Source organism: Neopsephotus bourkii, unplaced genomic scaffold, assembly GCF_033783945.1.
Source record: "Neopsephotus bourkii isolate Nb327-2 ecotype Australia unplaced genomic scaffold, CSIRO-AGI_Nbou_v1 NB_1400, whole genome shotgun sequence".
Classification (NCBI taxonomy): Eukaryota; Metazoa; Chordata; class Aves; order Psittaciformes; family Psittacidae; genus Neopsephotus; species Neopsephotus bourkii.
In genome coordinates this window covers 22865-41326 of record NW_026901877.1, presented here as the reverse complement: position 1 = coordinate 41326, position 18462 = coordinate 22865, and the positions used below count along the sequence as shown (strand labels likewise).

Genomic DNA, 18462 nt, shown 5'->3' with positions numbered 1-18462 from the left:
GGAACCGGTAGCACAGCCATGGCCGCAGCTCGCAGGCAGCGCTAGCACACTGCAGCCGGCAGCAGGCAGCGCGCAGGCAGCGGCAGCGCAGCCATGGCCGCAGCCCGGCGGCAGCACACGGGCAGGCAGCACCACGCAAGCGGCCCGAGCTCGGCGGCAGCGCGCAGGGTGCCGGGAGCGCGCCGCGGCCTGGAGCAGCCGGGCCCGGGGTGTCCGGTAGCAGCGTGCGGGCAGGCCGGGGAGAGCCCGCGATGTGCAGGCAGCTCGGGATGGCCGGTAACGTGCAGGCAGCTGCCCGGCCGGGATTGGCTGCGGGGAATGACGCCCAACACAACAAAGGTGGAGTTGGAGAAATTGCATTAAAAAAAATTAAGAGCGAGAGGAGAGGAGAGAACGGGAGCGCGGGGAGGGAAGGAGGAAACTGCCCCTCGCCCGCCCCGCCGGGGGATCCCCTCCCCGCCGCCGTGTCCCGGGGCCGCGGGGCGGGCAGGGACCCACCGAAGGGACCCACCGGGTCCGTTCCCCCCCCAATCCCCCCCCTCCGCTCCCTCCCCTCCGTCTTTTTATCTCCTTTTTCTCATGCAAACGCCGGGCGAGGATTGTTGCACATGTAAGGAGATTTTTTTTCCTTCCTCCCTTCTCTCCCCTTCCTCCCCCCCCTTTCCCTCCTCTGCTCCTTCCTCCTCCTCCTCCTCCTCTTTTTCTTCTCGCCACAGTGTTGCAAAAGCAAAGAGCAATAAAATAGGCGGCGGAGGCGGCGGGAGCGCGGGGCGGCGGCGCTCGGGGAGCGGCGGAGGCTGGCGGCGGACCCCGGCGCGCAGAGCCCGGCTGATTGGAAGAGCGAACGCAGCGCCATGGAGGCGGGGGAAAGCGCGATCGTCTCTGCGGGGACTGGAGCGCGTCCACGCCCGGGGCCAGCGCTGCAGAGCTGGCCGCCGTTCAACCGCCGCTTCCCCGCCCCGGCCCCGCCGAGCGAGCCCCGGCCCCGCCGAGCCGCGGCCCCCCAAAGCCGCGGGCCCGCAGGTACGTGCCTGCGCCGGGGGAGCGGAACGGAGCCGAGCTCAGCCCTGCCTGCGCCGCCCGGGCTCGCCATTCGCCGCCGCTCCGCTCCGCCGGCGGGGCTGGAGGAGGCGCTTTGTTCCTGCCCGGGTCCCGCCGCCGCGCACCGGGCTCGGTAAGGGGCCGCCGCCGCCGCCGCTCCGCGGGTAGGGGGGAGCTCAGGCGGCCGGAGGGGGGGGGGGTCCAGGGGGTGTTTTTGGGGGGAAAAGCCGCATTTTTACACCGGATCCAGGGCACAAAAGGCGCCGTTTTCGCGCAGGCCCCGCGGGCAGGAAGCCGCCGCCGCCGCTCGCTCCGCGGGGGCACCGCGCTGGGGCTCGGGGCGGGGGAGAGCGCCCGGCTCGGCGGCCTCGGTGTGCCCCCCCCTCCCTCCTTCCCTTCCCTTCCCTTCCCTCTCCTCCTCCTCGCTCCCTCCCTCCTTCCCGCTCGCCCTCCCTCCCTCCCGGCTGCCGCAGCTGGATTTCGGGGGCAGGCTTCCAGCGCTCCGCGCTTGTTTTTCCCCAGCCCGGGTGAGTCCCGCGCCGCGGCGGGGAGCTCGGCGCCGGTGCGTGCCCGGGCTCGTCCGCTCCCCCCCCCCCCCCGCACCTCCCTTACCTCGATTTTCACCCTTTTATCCCTTTTTTCCCTATTTCCCCCCCTCATTTTTTTTCCCTTTCCTTTTTTTCTTTTTTTGTGTGTTTTTTCCCGTTTTCCTTTTTTCCGCTCCCGCTCCCCCCCACCCCGTCCTCCCCATCGCTTCTTTCTCTTCCTTTCTTCCCCCCCGGACCCGGAGCGGGGCTGCAGCCCCCCGCTGGGTGGGTGGGTGCTTGTGGGCTCGAGGAGGGGTCGCGGAGCGGGGGGGAGAGGAGGAGGGGGCGGCGGTGGTGGTGGGGAGCGGGGAGGGGGGGGGAAGGATTGGGCAGGAGCCGCTCCCCGGGGGTCGGTGCGGGGAGGTCGCGCTGCCCTCGCCCGGCTCCTGCAGCTGCCCGGCCGCCCCCAGCCGGGCATCCCCGCCCCCCCTTCCCCCTCCTCCTCCTCCTTCTTCTCCTTCTTCTTCTCCTTCCCCCAGCGGCTCCGGCGCGGGGCTGGGGCTGCGGCGGCTCGGCTCGAGCTCCCCCCCTCCTCCTCCTCCTCCTTCCACCTCCTCCTCCTCCTTCTCTCCTCTCCTCCTCCTCCCCCTTGCAGCCCGGAGAGGTGGGTTTGTCTCGGCTTTATAACCGCGCCGGCTGCACGGGTGGAGGGGAAGGAGCGGCGGGCGGAGGCGGGCGCAGCCCGGCCATTGTGTGCCGCGGCGGAGAGCGCCGGCCGGTAACCACGGGGAGCGGAAAAGGGAGACGGGAGGGGGGGGGGGAGAGAGAGGACCCGGGGATGGGGATGGGGGGTGCGGGACCCGCCGCGCACCGCGGGGCCGGGGGAGCGCCCCCCCCCATCCGCTGCCCCGCACTCGCCTCCATTGTGTTCCCGTGCGCCGCGGGGGGGAGCGGAGCGGGGCGGAGGGGAGGGGGGGGGCGGCGGTGGAGCGCGGTTCGGTGGCGCCCGGGAGGGCACCGGGTGCGGGAGGGGGCCGGGGAGGCGCCGCCGGGGCCGCCCGCGCTCGGTCCCACCCGGTTCCTGCTGCCTGGCGGAGGAGGAGACTGGCGCTGGCCGGCGGCGCAGGGCATGTGCGGGCTCCCCGCCCCCGCCCGCGGCCCGGCCCCTTCCTCCCCCGCCTCCTCCTCCTCCTCCTGCCCCCCCCCCCTCAGGCGCGGGATCCGGTCCCGTCCTCCCGTGGGGGGGGGGAGATCCCGCACCCCCCCCCGGGGATCCCTGTGCGCGCGCAGCGCCCCGCCCCGGTGGATCCGGTGGATCCCTCCCTCCCCTCCCGCCGCGATCCCGCCTCTCCCTCCCCCCTCCCGCGGGATCCCCGCTGTTCCCGCACCCCTCCCACCCCCCCGCCGTGCCCTAGGCCCGGCGCCCCCTGCCCAGGCCTGGGCCTTGCTCCCGGCCCCATGGGTGCTGCCCGGAGGTCTCCAGCCCCTCCGTGGGCCCCCCCCTCTGCTTCCTGTTCCCCCCCATAAGTTATGGGGTGCCCCCCTTAAGGCCTCTCGCCTGCTGCAGCCCCCCCCCCCATGGCCCTGCCCCATGGAGCCATGAGGAGCTCCTGCTGGGATCTGCTGGAATCTCCCCCTTCCCTTGTGGGCCCCGCTATGGGAGAGCCCTGATCCCTCCCCCCAGAGCCCCCCAAATGGGCACAAATGGATCTGGGGATCCCTCTCTCCTCTGAGCAGGATCTCGATGGATCTTTGGTGTCCCCCCTCACATCCCTATTGACTCAGATCCCCCTCATACGGATCCATATCCCCCCCTAAACCCTTCTCCCCTTGAGCCCCTTTCCCTTGCCCCCCTTTTCTCTGGTCCTGCCACCATTCTCGACCCCGAACCCCACAGGGGTGGATCCCAGCCCCCCATTCACGGTGATGGGATGGGAGCGGATCCCGGTGTGGGGGTGTCACCAGGGCTCTCCTCTGCCTGCAGAGCCGAGCGGGAGTGATCTCCGGTAGCCAGCGAGGAGGAGGAGGATGAACGGCGAAGCCGAGTGCCCTGCGGACCTGGAAATGACAGCTCCCAAGAACCAAGGTGAGCCCCGCATCCCATGGGAATGCCGGGGGGTTCGCGGAGAGACCCCATCAACGGGTGCGAGGGGTGGAGCATCCCGATCCCGCACAGGGATGCAGACATTGGGAACGCTGTGGCTTGAGGGGGGCTGGCACAAAGCGGTGCTGCCTTCCCCTGCTCACATCTGGCCCGCATTAGGAGCCGTTACCTTGGGCCTCTCCGGCTCCCAGCCCTTGGGATGACATCAGAGCCTCAGCTCCGCTTGGAAAAGGGGCAGGGAAACCAGGAGACACGGGGGCTAAAGGGGCTTCTCCTCTAGGGCAGCCCCCCCCCAGCACCCCAGGACCAGCCCGTGTCCTCCCGTGCCCCGGTGGGCAGCACGTGTCCTGCCCCGAGCTCCACCGGGGTTTAATTACACCGGGAAAGCTTTCCTAATATAGAGCCGGGATAAATCAGGCTCGGGGCGCTCACAGCCCCATGGTGCTGGGCCCTGCGCGGGCAGCGATGGGGGTGTTGGGGTGCTGAGCACGGGGTCCCCATCCTGCTGCCGCGGAGGGGTCCTGGGAGCTTCCCGCAGTTCCCATGGGGTCGCTGGGGTTGGTTTGGCCGGGGTCACCCAGGGATGAAGGGATCCGGGGCTTCCTGCTTTGGAGAGGGGGAACTGAGGCACGGGGGGGGGGGTTCAGCCCCTTTGGCCTCCCCACTTGAGCTCCGTGGTCCGGCTGCACGTGAAGGGGGCACCAGCTCCGCGGCTCCCTTCTGCCTCTGTGCTCCTTGCGTTTGGAAGTGGGTGGGAAAACAGGGAGACAGAATATAGGGCTTGGGGCTCAGCTCCTGTCCCCCTCCCTGCAGCAGGGAATTCCCATCTCTTTCCCCCCTTTATGAGGTTTCGGGGCTCTGCAGGCACGTTCTAAGCTGCAGGGCTCCCTTTATGGGGGGCTCTTTCCATCCCCCCCCAAATGAATCCATCACAGAGACAAACCCCCCCCCCCAAAGCGAGAGGGCCAGGAGGTGAAATCACTGCTGGGGATGAAGGGAGGAGTGGGGAGACAGGGATGGAGGTGAAGGGTCCAGAGAAGGGAATGGGGCTGGTGCAGGGCCTGGAGCCCAAGTGTGATGGGGAACGGCTGAGGGACCTGGGGGGTTCAGATGGAGCAGAGAAGGCTCAGGGGGGGACCTGATGGCTGCCTACAAGTGCCTGACAGGAGGATGGAGCCAGGAGGGGCTGGGCTCTGCTCACAAGGAACAAGGGATGGGACAAGAGGAACCGGCCTCAAGCTGCACCAGGGCAGGTTTAGATGGAGCTGAGGAACAATTCCTGCCCCAGAGGGTGCTCAGGCATTGGAACAGGCTGCCCAGGGCAGGGCTGCAGGCACCGGCCCTGCAAGTGTTCACACAGCGTGGAGACGAGGCCTCAGCGCCATGGGTTAGGGGTGGCCTTGGCAGGGCTGGGGTTAAGGGTTGGACTGGGGGAGATTAAAGGGCTTTTCCGAGCTGGCTGATTCCATGGTTCTCTGCTCCCCTCAATCCATGCCCGGCTGTGCTGTCCCCATCTGAGGCCTTTGCTTTGCGAGCTCTGAGCTTTGACCTTGGCAGAGGTCACCGTGGAGCTCCATCCCATGGGATGCTGAGGCTCTCCCACATGAAGGAAAGGCAGCTCTGGGGCTTTCCCATTGCTCTGGATGCACGGTTAGCACTTGGGAAGTGGGGTTCGAGCTCTGCCGTGCGGAGGGAATGACCATGACCCCTGTGCTCCCTGCATCCCCGTACCTGGTGGAGCGCTGGGATGAGCTCCCTGCTTCCTCCCCAGTGGGTTTCCAGCTTTGCCCAGATTTTGGCCTGTGGAGAGCTGCTCCAGGGTGATGGAAACAGCCCCATCCCTTTAATCCCAAGAGGCAGCATTACGTGTCCCGGGCCGGAGCCGCACGCCGGGAGCTGTCATCCCTGTATCCCGCCGGGAATGGTGCCTCCTCCTAAGGCTGTTGCTGTGCTTTCAGAGCGCTGGTCGCAGGAGGACATGCTGACCCTGCTGGAGTGCATGAAGAACAACCTGCCCTCCAACGACGGGAGCAAGTTCAAAACCACCGAGTCCCACCTGGACTGGGAGAAGGTGGCTTTCAAGGACTTCTCGGGGGAGATGTGCAGGATGAAGTGGATGGAGATTTCCAACGAGGTACCTAAGGGATGGAGGGGGGGGCTGTGAGAGGGACCGGGTATCCCAGTGGCGTTCCAGGGCTCTTGGGATCGGTGCCCCCCTTAGTGCTGCTGCCATCCCCCTGCTGTTGGCGTTGGGAGCCCCTCAGCGGCGTGGGGACGGTGTTCTTAGGGAGTACCGTGGGGTGATGCCAAGCGTGTTCACACGTGTGTGCTCCCGTACCCCAGGTGAGGAAGTTCCGCACCCTCACAGAGCTCATCATGGACGCTGAAGAGCACGTGAAGAACCCTTACAAGGGCAAGAAGCTGAAGGTACCCGGCAGGGCTTGGGGTCGGACACTGCAGGGGGTGCCCCCATTCTCACCAGAGCCCCTGCAGGCACCTCCCTGCTGTAATCCCTGCGCCACTGCCCCGGCCGCAGGAGCTGGGTCCTGGCCAAGCAGGGGACATGGAACACGGTCACTGCTGCTGCAGCCAAGTTTAGCTCTGGGGTGGGGGGGGCAGGAAACTGCCGGCCTATTCCTGGCTGCTGGGCACCCGATGCTCTGCCCCGTCCCCTTCCCGCTGCCTCAGTTTCCCCTCTTGCAGCGCTCTGTGCCCGCTGGAGGCTGCTCCCGGGATTCCCAGTTCCCACGGCAGGGAGCTGGATGCAGGCAGCGCTGGGTGGGCTCTGGCTGGGCTGGCTCCACGCTCAGCCCACGCTGCTCCCCTCTCTCCCCAGAAACACCCCGACTTCCCCAAGAAGCCCCTGACTCCCTATTTCCGCTTCTTCATGGAGAAGCGGGCTAAATACGCGAAGCTGCACCCCGAAATGAGCAACCTGGATCTCACCAAGATCCTCTCCAAGAAGTACAAGGAGCTTCCTGAGAAGAAAAAGGTACAGGGGGGGAGTCTGAGCCCCTTCCCGTTGTGATCCTCCCCGTGCCGGGCTCTGCCTTCCCAGTGAAACCAGCAGGGCCCGGGCTCTGGATGGGAGAACCCCAGGTGCTTGCTCAGGCCCGTCAGACCAGTAGGGCCTCCTGTGCTTCTCCTGCCCTGCTTCCCAGGATCCGTGGGGTGGAGGCTGGTCCCTTGGTCCGTCTCTCCCAGACGGGCCTGGCTGGTGGCTTGGCTGCTGGGTGGATCCGTGTTTAGCGCTGGGGTTCGGTCAGGGATGCAGGGGCAGGATCTGCTCCGAGCAATGGGAGATGCTGGAGGAGACGTCCCCATCTCACACCCCCCCCCCCCCGGTGGGTTTGTGTCCCCAGATGAAATACATCCAGGACTTCCAGCGGGAGAAGCAGGAGTTTGAGAGGAACCTGGCGAGGTTCAGGTGAGTGGGCAGCCCCTGGGTGCAGCTCAGCCATGGGCACCGGGAGAGCAGAAGGGAAGGGGAGGCACTGGAGACACAGAGCAAGGAAAAGGCAGCTGAGGGCAGCCCCAAGGCAAGAGGGATCAGCCCTGCCCTGGGGGCTGCGAGGGGAGGACAGGAGCTCTGCCCCCAGCCCTGCTCCGAGCTGGAGCTCTGATCCATCCCCCCCAGACCTTCCCTTCGAAGGTGATGGCTGTGCCCAGGATGGATCCCAGCATTCCCAATGCCCTGCAGGGATGCTTTAACGGGGGATGCTCAAAGCTGATGCTCCCCGAGGAGGGGGCCGATTCCCCCAGTCCCTGAGGCTCAGCCCTGCAGTGATGCTCACCCCTCACTGGGGAGGCTTGGGGGGTGTTCCTCCTCCTGCACCCTCCGTAACGCTCTCCCTTCCGTGCCGGGTAAAGAGAGGATCACCCGGATCTCATCCAGAACACCAAGAAGTCGGACGTGCCCGAGAAGCCCAAGACCCCGCAGCAGCTCTGGTACAACCACGAGAAGAAGATCTACCTGAAAGTGCGTCCAGATGTGAGTAGGGTGGGAGGGAGCGAGCGTGAGCCTGCAGGGCCCTGCGCCCCGCCGCTGGCGCGCAGGAGGGGGAAAGGAGAAGCATCGTGGGGGGGCGGATGGGACACACACACACACATGGGCTGGAGGACAGCGCTGGGAGCTCCCCACAGCTGGATGGAGGTAAGGAGGGGCTCTGCACAGCTGGAAGAGGCTCAGGGGGTACAGACCCCAATGCTTTTTTGCCTGCAGTTCGACCACAGGCTGAGGCAGGCAGGGTTCCCAGCACAGACCTCACACCTCTGGCCATGGCCCTCACTCGCACGCAGCCCCTGCCCCGGCCCGGCTCGGCTCCGCTGTTTTTGGACCTTTTTTTTCCTCCCTTTTTGTGGGTTTTACCCCTCTGCCCTCACCTCTGGCTTTGGGTTTTCAGGCCACCACGAAGGAGGTGAAAGAGTCGCTGGGCAAGCAGTGGTCTCAACTCTCGGATAAAAAGAGGCTGAAATGGATTCATAAGGCCCTGGAACAGCGGAAGGAGTACGAGGTAGGGAGCAGCCTCACCCGTCCCCCTCCACACTCATCCCTGTGTTCACTCCGAGGCCAGCCAGCCTCACCCCATAGCCAGGGCTTCAGGCAGGTCCCTGCAGGTCACTGGTGAGTCTGAGCCCGGCCTCCTCCAGCCGTGCGTGGGGAAGGGAGAAGCATCCCTTGGGTGCTGTTAGGGCAATGGTTGGCTTCTCTTTCCTCCTCCTCCGGCCCCAGGCAGGCGGGGACGGAGCCGCTCTGCTCACCCCTGCCCATGCTTTGCAGGAGATCATGCGGGATTACATCCAGAAGCACCCGGAGCTGAACATCAGCGAGGAGGGCATCACCCGCTCCACCCTCACCAAGGCCGAGCGCCAGCTCAAGGACAAGTTTGATGGACGACCCACAAAGCCCCCTCCGTGAGTCCTGCCTGCATGGGAGGGAGCCGTCCCTCTCCCAGTGCCCACTGGGCAGATGCTGGCTCTTGCTGATGAGGAAACTGGGGCTCTGCTGGGCTTTGAGAGCCCAAATCATTCCGGTGACCGTGTTCATGAGCCCACCAAGCTGGTCCTTAACTACACTGGTCCTTAATGGACATCAAACACGTGTTTGCAGAGGTTTATGGGGATGCTGCGTGCTCCGGGTTAAGGGGGTCCAGCCCAGAGCTCCCCTAAACTTCAAGCACCTCTGGCACAGCAGTGGGGGGGGAGCACCCAGAGCTCCACGCAGGTTGTCTCTAACTCTGGGTGCCCCCGTTGGTTGCAGGAACAGCTACTCCCTGTACTGCGCAGAGCTGATGGCCAGCATGAAGGACGTGCCCAGCACGGAGCGGATGGTGCTGTGCAGCCAGCAGTGGAAGCTGCTCTCCCAGAAGGAAAAGGATGCCTACCACAAGAAGTGTGACCAGGTGAGTGAGGATGGGCAGGGGGGACAGCAGTGCTGTGCTGCGAGGATGGGAGAGCTCGGGCTATGGATGAGCCTCATCCTTCCTCAGTGCCTCTTCTTGTCATCCTCACCATCAGTCTGTTGGTGGCCTCCTCCTGTGGTCCTGTGTCCCCACGCGTGTCTGTGGGGCCAGGTGATGGTCCAGATGAAGGATGCTGTTCGGGGGGGGCTGAGGCTGGGTCAGGGACCACACAAGGAAGGGATGGGGCAGGGGTTCTCTGTGTAACCACCTCTCCATCCCCTCCAGAAAAAGAAAGACTACGAGGTCGAGCTGCTCCGCTTCCTGGAGGTGAGTGATGGGGGCTCAGCCATGGTACTGGAGACCCCCAGAGAGGGGAGGGAGCCCTGGCTGGGGGCTGAGACCATAGAATCCCTTAAAGCTCACCCGGTTCCAACCCCTGCCATGGGCAGGAACACCTCACACTGGAGCAGCTTGCTCCAAGCCCCTGTGTCCAACCTGGCCTTGAGCACTGCCAGGGATGGATAACCCAGGGGTACACCTGGACCCGGGCACCTTCCCTTTCCTAAGAGGAAGGGGATGAGCCTGCACCAGGGAGAGGGCCATTGCCCACCAAGGGGATGCCCCAGCCTCACGGTACCCAATGCTGTGTGGCTTTTGGGGTGCATTAAGTTCCCCCCGCTCCCTTCTGGCACCCAATCCCTGCCAGCACGGGGCCGTCTCACCGTGTTCCCTGTCTCCCACCACCCAGAGCCTGCCTGAGGAGGAGCAGCAGCGGGTGCTGGGCGAGGAGAAGATGCTGGGCAGCAACCGGAAAGGGGCGACGAGTCCTGCATCCAAGAAATCCTCCCCGGAGACGGGCAAGGTGAGAGCAGCGGCCGCAGCGATGGGGCCGGGTGTGGGGTGAGGCTGTGGGGCCCTCCATGGGCTCACCCCGGTTGTGGATGTGTGTTCCCCCCCACAGGCCAGCTCGGAGAAGCCCAAGCGGCCCATCTCTGCCATGTTCATCTTCTCGGAGGAGAAGCGGAAGCAGCTGCAGGAGGAGCGGCCGGAGCTGTCGGAGAGCGAGCTCACCCGCCTGCTGGCCCGCATGTGGAACGACCTCTCCGAGAAGAAGAAGGTTGGTGCCGTGCCCATCCTGCTCCTGCATCCCTGCTTCCATGGGGCAGCTCCCACCGAGCAGCGCTGCTCCATCCTGGGCCTGCTGCGGGGTCACCCCAGCACTGATGGGTGCTGCCGGCTCTGCCCTGGGTGGGCAAAACCCACCCTAAAGGATGCTCAGAGGGGTCCTTGAAGCTGAGTGGTTGGGGGGGGTCCCTTCATTCACCCCCTCCCTGCACCCCCGGCCCAGGCCAAGTACAAGGCGCGGGAGGCGGCGATGAAGGCGCAGTCGGAGAAGAAGCACGGCTCGGACAAGGAGGAGCGGGGGAAGCTGCCCGAGTCCCCCAAAACAGCCGAGGAGATCTGGCAGCAGAGCGTCATCGGGGACTACCTGGCCCGCTTCAAGGTGAGCAGCAGGCCGGGGGTGCCCTCGTGCTCCCCTCCGTACCTGGGGCAGCAGGGTGGGGATGGGGGTCCCACATTGGAGCTGGGGGTGGCAGCTTGGGCCCATCTGATGTGATGGAGCGGGGGGGTCTGTGCCATAGAACGACCGGGGAAAGGCACTGAAGGCCATGGAGGCCACTTGGAACAACATGGAGAAGAAGGAGAAGCTGATGTGGATCAAGAAGGCAGCGGAGGATCAGAAGCGATACGAGGTGGGTCCCTGCTCCCTCCTGCCCCTGGCCCTGGGCGCTGCCCCTGTGCCCCTGACCCCCTGTGTCCTGTGCCCCAGAGGGAGCTGAGCGAGATGCGGGCTCCTCCGTGCTCCACCAACTCTGCCAAGAAAGTGAAGTTCCAGGGAGAGCCGAAGAAACCCCCCATGTGAGTGCCTGGGTCTGGAATGGGGGCATCCTGGGCTCAGCTCTGGGCCCCTCACTGTGACAGACATTGAGGTGCTGGAGCGGGGTCAATGGGGCTGGTGCAGGGCCTGGAGCACAAGTGTGATGGGGAAGGGCTGAGGGACCTGGGGGGTTCAGGCTGGAGAAGAGAAGGCTCAGGGGGGACCTGATGGCTGCCTACAAGTGCCTGACAGGAGGATGGAGCCAGGAGGGGCTGGGCTCTGCTCCCAAGGAACAAGGGATGGGACAAGGGGCACAACTGGGCTTGATCTTAAAGCTCTTTTCCAGTGTGGTTGATGCTGTGATTCCCCATGTCTGGAGCTGGACCGGTGCTGGGGATGGAGGTGGTTGGTGCCCAGGGACACCTCAGCTCTGGCCAGCAGGTTCTGAACGCTCCTCCGCACTGCAGGAACGGTTACCAGAAGTTCTCCCAGGAGCTGCTGTCCAACGGGGAGCTGAACCACCTCCCCCTGAAGGAGCGCATGGTGGAGATCGGCAGCCGCTGGCAGCGCATCTCCCAGGGCCAGAAGGACCACTACAAGAAGATGGCAGAGGAGCAGCAGAAGCAGTACAAGGTGCACCTCGACATCTGGCTCAAGGTGAGCGCCCAGCCTCCGTTCTCGGGGACTGTTGGCGTGGTCTCTGCAGCATCCACGCTCCATCCCCTGCTCCATCCCCTGCTCCATCCCCTGCTCCATCCCCTGCTCCATCCCCTGCTCCATCCCCTGCTCCATCCCCTGCTCCATCCCCTGCTCCATCCCCTGCTCCATCCCCTGCTCCATCCCCTGCTTCATCCCCTGCTCCATCCCCTGCTCCATCCCCTGCTCCATCCCCTGCTCCATCCCCTACTCCATGCCCTGCTCGATCCCCTGCTCCATCCCTGCTCCATCCCTGCTTCGTCCCATGCTCCATCCGTGCCCTGATCCATCCCCTGCTCCATGCCCTGCTCCATCCCCTGCTCCATCCCCTGCTCCATCCCCTGCTCCGTCCCCTGCTCCATCCCCTGCTCCATCCCCTGCTCCATCCCTGCTCCATCCCTGCTCCATGCCCTGCTCCATCCCTCATCCATGCCCCGCTCCCTCCCCTGTTCCATCCATGCCCTGCTCTGTCCCCTGCTCCATCCCTGCCCTGCTCCATCCCTGCCCTGCTCCATATATCCCCTGCTCCATATATCCCCTGCTCCATATATCCCCTGTTCCATCCCTGCTCCATCCCTCATCCATGCCTTGGTCCATCCCTGCCCTGCTCCATCCCCTGTTCCATCCCTCATCCATGCCCTGCTCCATGCCCTGCTCCAGCCCCTGCTCCATCCCGTTTCATCCCCTGCTCCGTGCCCTGCTCCATCCGTCTCCTGCTCTATCCCCTACCCCATGCCCTGCTCCATCCCCTGCTCCGTCCCTGTTCCATCCCCTCACCATCCCCTGCTCCCTCCCCTGCTCCATGCATGCCCTGCTCCATCCCCTGTTCCATCCCTGCTCCATCCGTGCCCTGCTCCATCCGTGCCCTGCTCCATCCGTGCCCTGCTCCATCCATCCCCTGCTCCATCCATCCCCTGCTCCATCCATGCCCTGCTCCATCCATCCCCTGCTCCATCCCCTGCTCCATCCCTCATCCATGCCCTGCTCCCTCCCCTGTTCCATCCATGCCCTGCTCTGTCCCCTGCTCCATCCCTGCCCTGCTCCATATATCCCCTGCTCCATCCCCTGTTCCATCCCTGCTCCATCCCTCATCCATGCCTTGGTCCATCCCTGCCCTGCTCCATCCCCTGTTCCATCCCTCCTCCATCCCTCCTCCATGCCCTGCTCCATCCATGCCCTGCTCTATCCCCTGCTCCATCCATCCCCTGCTCCATCCATCCCCTGCTCCATCCATCCCCTGTTCCATCCATCCCCTGCTCCATCCATCCCCTGCTCCATCCATCCCCTGCTCCATCCATCCCCTGCTCCATCCGTCCCTGCTCCATCCTGTGCTCTGTCCCCTGCTCCATCCATGCCCTGCTCCATCCATCCCCTGTTCCATCCATCCCCTGCTCCATCCATCCCCTGCTCCATCCATCCCCTGCTCCATCCATCCCCTGCTCCATCCATCCCCTGCTCCATCCATCCCCGTCCCATCCATCCCTGCTCCATCCATCCTCTGCTCCATCCGTCCCTGCTCCATCCTGTGCTCTGTCCCCTGCTCCTCCATCCCCTGCTCCATCCATCCCCTGCTCCATCCATCCCCTGCTCCATCCATCCCCTGCTCCATCCATCCCCTGCTCCATCCATCCCCTGCTCCATCCATCCCCTGCTCCATCCATCCCTGCTCCATCCATCCCCGTCCATCCCCTGCTCCTCATCCATCCCCTGCTCCCTCCCCTGCTCCATCCATGCCCTGCTCTGTCCCCTGCTCCATCCCTGCCCTGCTCCATATATCCCCTGCTCCATCCCCTGTTCCATCCCTGCTCCATCCCTCATCCATGCCTTGGTCCATCCCTGCCCTGCTCCATCCCCTGTTCCATCCCTCCTCCATGCCCTGCTCCATCCATCCCCTGCTCCATCCCTCATCCATGCCCTGCTCCATCCCCTGTTCCATCCATGCCCTGCTCTGTCCCCTGCTCCATCCCTGCCCTGCTCCATCCCTGCCCTGCTCCATCCATCCCCTGCTCCATCCATCCCCTGCTCCATCCATCCCCTGCTCCATCCATCCCCTGCTCCATCCATCCCTGCTCCATCCATGCCCTGCTCCATCCATCCCCTGCTCCATCCATCCCCTGCTCCATCCATCCCCTGCTCCATCCATCCCTGCTCCATCCATGCCCTGCTCCATCCATCCCCTGCTCCATCCATCCCCTGCTCCATCCATGCCCTGCTCCATCCATGCCCTGCTCCATCCATCCCCTGCTCCATCCATCCCCGCTCCATCCATCCCCTGCTCCATCCATCCCCTGCTCCATCCATCCCTGCTCCATCCATCCCCGCTCCATCCATCCCCTGCTCCATCCCCTGCTCCATCCATCCCCTGCTCCATCCATCCCCTGCTCCATCCATCCCCTGCTCCATCCATGCCCTGCTCCATCCATCCCTGCTCCATCCATCCCCTGCTCCATCCATCCCCTGCTCCATCCATGCCCTGCTCCATCCATCCCCTGCTCCATCCATCCCTGCTCCATCCATCCCCTTCTCCATCCATCCCCTGCTCCATCCATCCCCTGCTCCATCCATGCCCTGTTCCATCCATCCCTGCTCCATCCCTGCCCTGCTCCATCCCTGCCCTGCTCCATCCCTGCCCTGCTCCATCCCTGCCCTGCTCCATCCCTGCCCTGCTCCATCCCTGCCCTGCTCCATCCATCCCCTGCTCCATCCATCCCCTGCTCCATCCATCCCCTGCTCCATCCCTCCCTGCTCCATCCATTCCTTGCTCCATCCATCCCCTGCTCCATCCATCCCTGCTCCATCCCATCCATCCCTGCTCCATCCCATCCATCCCCTGCTCCGTCCATCCCTTGCTCCATCCATCCCCTGCTCCATCCATCCCCTGCTCCATCCATCCCCTGCTCCATCCATCCCTGCTCCATCCATCCCCTGCTCCATCCATCCCCTGCTCCATCCATCCCCTGCTCCATCCATCCCCTGCTCCATCCATCCCCTGCTCCATCCATCCCTGCTCCATCCATCCCTGCTCCATCCATCCCCTGCTCCATCCATCCCCTGCTCCATCCATCCCCTGCTCCATCCATCCCTGCTCCATCCATCCCCTGCTCCATCCATCCCCTGCTCCATCCATCCCCTGCTCCATCCATCCCCTGCTCCATCCATCCCTGCTCCATCCATCCCCTGCTCCATCCATCCCTGCTCCATCCATCCCTGCTCCATCCCCTCACTCTCCCCCTGTCTCTGCAGAGCCTCTCCCCCCAGGAGCGCGCTGCCTACAAGGAGCACATCTCTAACGTGAGTATGCACCCGATGGGGGGGATGTGGGGGGCTTGGGGCTGGGTTGCTGTGGGGTGAATGAGCCAGGCTGGGCAGCGGGGTTATCTCCAGGCTGGGCACTGGGAAGGAGCCGAGCTCTGCAGCTCTGCAAGGCTTGGGTTGGTTCCTCCCCCTGCAGAAACGCAAGAGCATAGGAAAGATGCGGGGCCCCAACCCCAAGATGAAGCCAACGATGCAGTCCAAGTCGGTGAGTGCGCCCTGCCCGCGCTGGGCACCCAGCACCCTCTGCTCTGCTTCAGGCTCTCCCTGCGGCAGGAACCCAGGGGCTGTCCCCAGATCCAGCCCCCAAACCTCGGGGCTGATTTCACCCCCCCCAGCTCCAGGAACCTCTTTGGGGCTGTTGGGAGCATAAACAGGGAGAGCCCCTGGATGAGGTGTGGGGCAGGAGCCCCCCAAGGGCTGAGGGTGGGGTGCTGCACCCATGGGTGCTGCTGCCCCACAGCCACCCTCCTCCCGCCCCTCAGGAATCCGAAGACGAGGATGAGGAGGAAGAGGAGGAGGAAGACGACGACGAAGACGAGGACGACGACGACGACAACGGGGACTCATCGGAGGAAGGGGGCGACTCCTCCGAGTCCAGCAGCGAGGAGGAGAGCGACGACGGGGACGAGGTGAGGCTGGGGCCGCCCCATGCCCCCTGCTCTGCCCCACATCCCCCTGCTCCGGGGCTGGGGGTGAAGCAGGGCAGAGAGGGGGAAAGGCAAAGGGGAATGGAGGGGGGGTCCTGCCCCACGTATCCCTGCTCTGGGAGCTCTGTGATGGGAGGGATGGGGCTGGACCCCCCCGTTCCCTGCTGCTAACCCCCCCCAATGTCCTCTCTGCCCCCCCAGAACGACGATGACGATGAGGATGAGGATGATGAGGATGAGGATGACAACGACTCCGAGGGCAGCAGCAGCTCCTCCTCCTCCTCGGGGGACTCCTCCGACTCCGACTCCAACTGAGCCCAGCTCTTTGTAACGTCCTTGGGATTCTCGGTTCCGATCCCAAATCCCACCACAAACCCCCCCCCCCCCCTCACACCCCAAAACTCTTCCTCCCGCAGCCCTCCCCCCATTGGGACCCCCAACCCGGGGCATGGGGGCTGGAGGAACCCCTCCACCATCACTATGGGAGGGGATGAACCAGGGCAGGGGGTACAGGGGGTGACCCCCCCCATCCCTGCACCCCCTTTAGCAAGGGGGGGGACACGACATGATTATTGTTACTTTTGGGGGGGTTTCATTGTTTTTGGGGGGGCCGCCCTGCCCCCCCCCACTGCCAGCTCTGGACTTCAGAGAAAGAAAAGGAGAAACAGGAAAAAATCCCCCCCCCTTTTTTTTTACATTAAAACTCCCATAAATGGATAAACCCCCCCCCCCAGCATGAGCCGAGCTGCTCAGGACTCAGCCATTGGGATGATGGCTCCTCCTCCCCCTTTGTGCACCCCCCCCACAGTGTTTTGGGGTGTCCCCCCCATTCAACCCCCATTGTCGGGGTGCCCCCCCCCCCCCCCATGCACCCCCATTGTACAGTCTGGAAGCCGCACTGGGACCTCACATCCACTTGGGATCCACAGCCACGGACCGGGACCCATTGGGGGGGGTGGGATGGATTTGGGTGGGGGGGTGCGCATGTGTGTGTGTGTGTGAATGGGGGGGGTGACCCCCCACAGCGCCATGGTCCGGGGGTCACTGCTCCGTGTGACCAAGGGGGGGTTTTTTGGGGTCGTCCCCCCCCGTTGTGTTTTATTTTAGTCTTTTTTTTCCTCCTTTTCCTCAAACCACAAAATTCCTTCTTTTTTCTTGCCCCCCCCCCCCATTTTTCCTCTATCCCTGGTGAAGCTGCTCCTCTCCCTTCACCCCAAATTGGGGGGGATGTTCCCCCCCCTTGCCCCCAGTACCCCCATTTTGCCCCCCTCATCCATGCTGTATATATATCTTGGGTTGATGGGGGGGTTGATGTTGGCCCCCCCCCGGGGATGGGGCTGTGGGGACAGGGTGGGTGCAGGGGTGGGGGTCCTGCTCTGGCCCCCCCCCCTTTTTAAGCAGACACAAGCACCAGCAATCCCACAGCCCCCCCCAGAGCACCCAGTGCAATGGGGGACCCTCCCTGCACCCCCACTGTATGAGGGGGGGCACAGAGTGTGTGTGTGTGTGTGTGTCCCCATCCTGTCCCTGGAGAGGAGCTGGGATTGGGGGACAGGACTTGGGGGGCACAGGGACATGGGGGGGGGGGGGACTTGAACCATTTTCCTCTTCTTTCCCCCCAGATTTCAGCCCAGAGTGGGGAATGGGGGGGCAAGCTCCGGGTTTAGGGGGGGCCACCCTCACTTTGCTGCTCTCAAAGCCCCCATATGAGTCACCCCAAACCCCCCCCCCCATGGACCTCTCAGTGCTGGGGGGGGGGGCACCCTCTTCCCAGCCTCAAATTGGGCTCAGTCCTCACCATTTGGGGGCAATTGAACCCAAACCTATTGGGGGGGGGCTTCCCATATGGACAATCCCCTTGGGCCAGTGTGTGTGTGTGTGTGTCTCCATCCATCCCTCATCCCATTCCCATTCCCATTGCTTCCAGTTTGGGATTTCATATTCCCCCCCCCCTTTAATCCCACCCCCATTGAGGGGCCTCGATCCCGCTGAGTGTTCCCACCGCCGCCGTCGTGTTTTAGTGGATGTTTTTAGTACAAGGAAAAAAAGAGAAAAAAAAACAAAAAAAAAACCCCAAAATCCCTTTTTTTTTTTCCGTTTTTTTTTTCTGTTAAAAAACTTCAAAAAAAAAAAAAAAGACAAAAAAATGACGAATAAAAATCTTACAGCGCCGACAATTGGGGGCTAAAGGCGTTTGCGCTGCGAGAGGATTGAACCTGTGAGTGCATTTTGGCACTGCCGCAAAACCCCGGGATCCTTTAGAGGGAAGTTTCTTGTGAATTCCACAAAAAAAAGAGAAAAACCAAAAAAAAGGAAAAAAGTTAAAAAAACAAAAAAAAAGATTTTTTTTTTCTAATATTTAAAAAGTGTTTTTGTAGGTTTAAAAAAAACGTTAAAAAGGCAAAAAAAAAATAAGAAATAATAAAGAATAATCCCAACTTGGAATTTCTACGGCGTCGCTCGGCTCCGGCTTCACTTCCTTCGTTTCCTTTCTTCGGTTGTTGTATTATTTGGAGGAATTTTTTTTGGGATTTTTTTGTTTTCTTTGGAATTTTCGTTGGGTTTTTGTATAATAAAGTGACAAATCCCGGCTCCGCTCTCGTGTCCTTGCTCTGGGAAATAAACCTTGAGGCAAAAAGCAGCCACTCCACGGAGTGTTCTTCCCTCCCCCCCGGGGAGGAATCCATAGGGATTCGTTGGGATTTGGTCCACGGGGGACCTGAGGGCACAGGGATGTGATGGGAGCACTGGGGGGAATAGGGGGTCACTATGGAAGAGAGGGGGATCAGGGAGCCATGGGGAAATGGGCTGCCCTAAGGGGGGATCCATAGGGATGGGGCTCAATGGGGAT

The 18462-nt window shown here is 63.6% G+C and overlaps 1 protein-coding gene across 9 annotated transcripts; it reads left to right on the top strand.

Annotated features, from left to right (window-relative positions):
- The first annotated feature begins 376 nt into the window (after positions 1-376).
- UBTF (upstream binding transcription factor) lies at positions 377-16295 on the top strand. 9 transcript variants are annotated; one of them, XM_061367845.1, is made up of 22 exons: positions 377-610; positions 717-1023; positions 3553-3654; positions 5631-5806; positions 6016-6099; positions 6509-6664; positions 7035-7099; positions 7543-7663; positions 8076-8186; positions 8453-8586; positions 8933-9074; positions 9360-9401; positions 9823-9936; positions 10036-10191; positions 10423-10578; positions 10718-10828; positions 10906-10994; positions 11421-11610; positions 14893-14940; positions 15101-15169; positions 15447-15593; positions 15813-16295. In XM_061367845.1, the coding sequence occupies exons 3-22, from the start codon at positions 3597-3599 to the stop codon at positions 15924-15926; spliced, it is 2283 nt and encodes a 760-aa protein (XP_061223829.1). In that variant the 5' UTR covers positions 377-610; positions 717-1023; positions 3553-3596; the 3' UTR covers positions 15927-16295. The 9 variants fall into 9 exon arrangements, with proteins under 9 accessions (XP_061223829.1, XP_061223832.1, XP_061223825.1 ...); XM_061367848.1 differs by having other exon boundaries at positions 717-1174; positions 7543-7651; XM_061367841.1 differs by having other exon boundaries at positions 717-1174.
- Positions 16296-18462: the final 2167 nt, after the last annotated feature.

What these genes read in the sequence shown, in the direction of transcription:
- UBTF (XM_061367843.1), top strand. Translation starts at nt 3,597, where the DNA reads ATGAACGGCGAAGCCGAGTGCCCTGCGGACCTGGAAATGACAGCTCCC. An exon ending in AGGATCAGAAGCGATACGAG is followed by an intron (nt 10,829 to 10,905) that starts GTGGGTCCCTGC and finishes CCTGTGCCCCAG; the next exon opens with AGGGAGCTGAGCGAGATGCG. An exon ending in ACCTCGACATCTGGCTCAAG is followed by an intron (nt 11,611 to 14,892) that starts GTGAGCGCCCAG and finishes CTGTCTCTGCAG; the next exon opens with AGCCTCTCCCCCCAGGAGCG.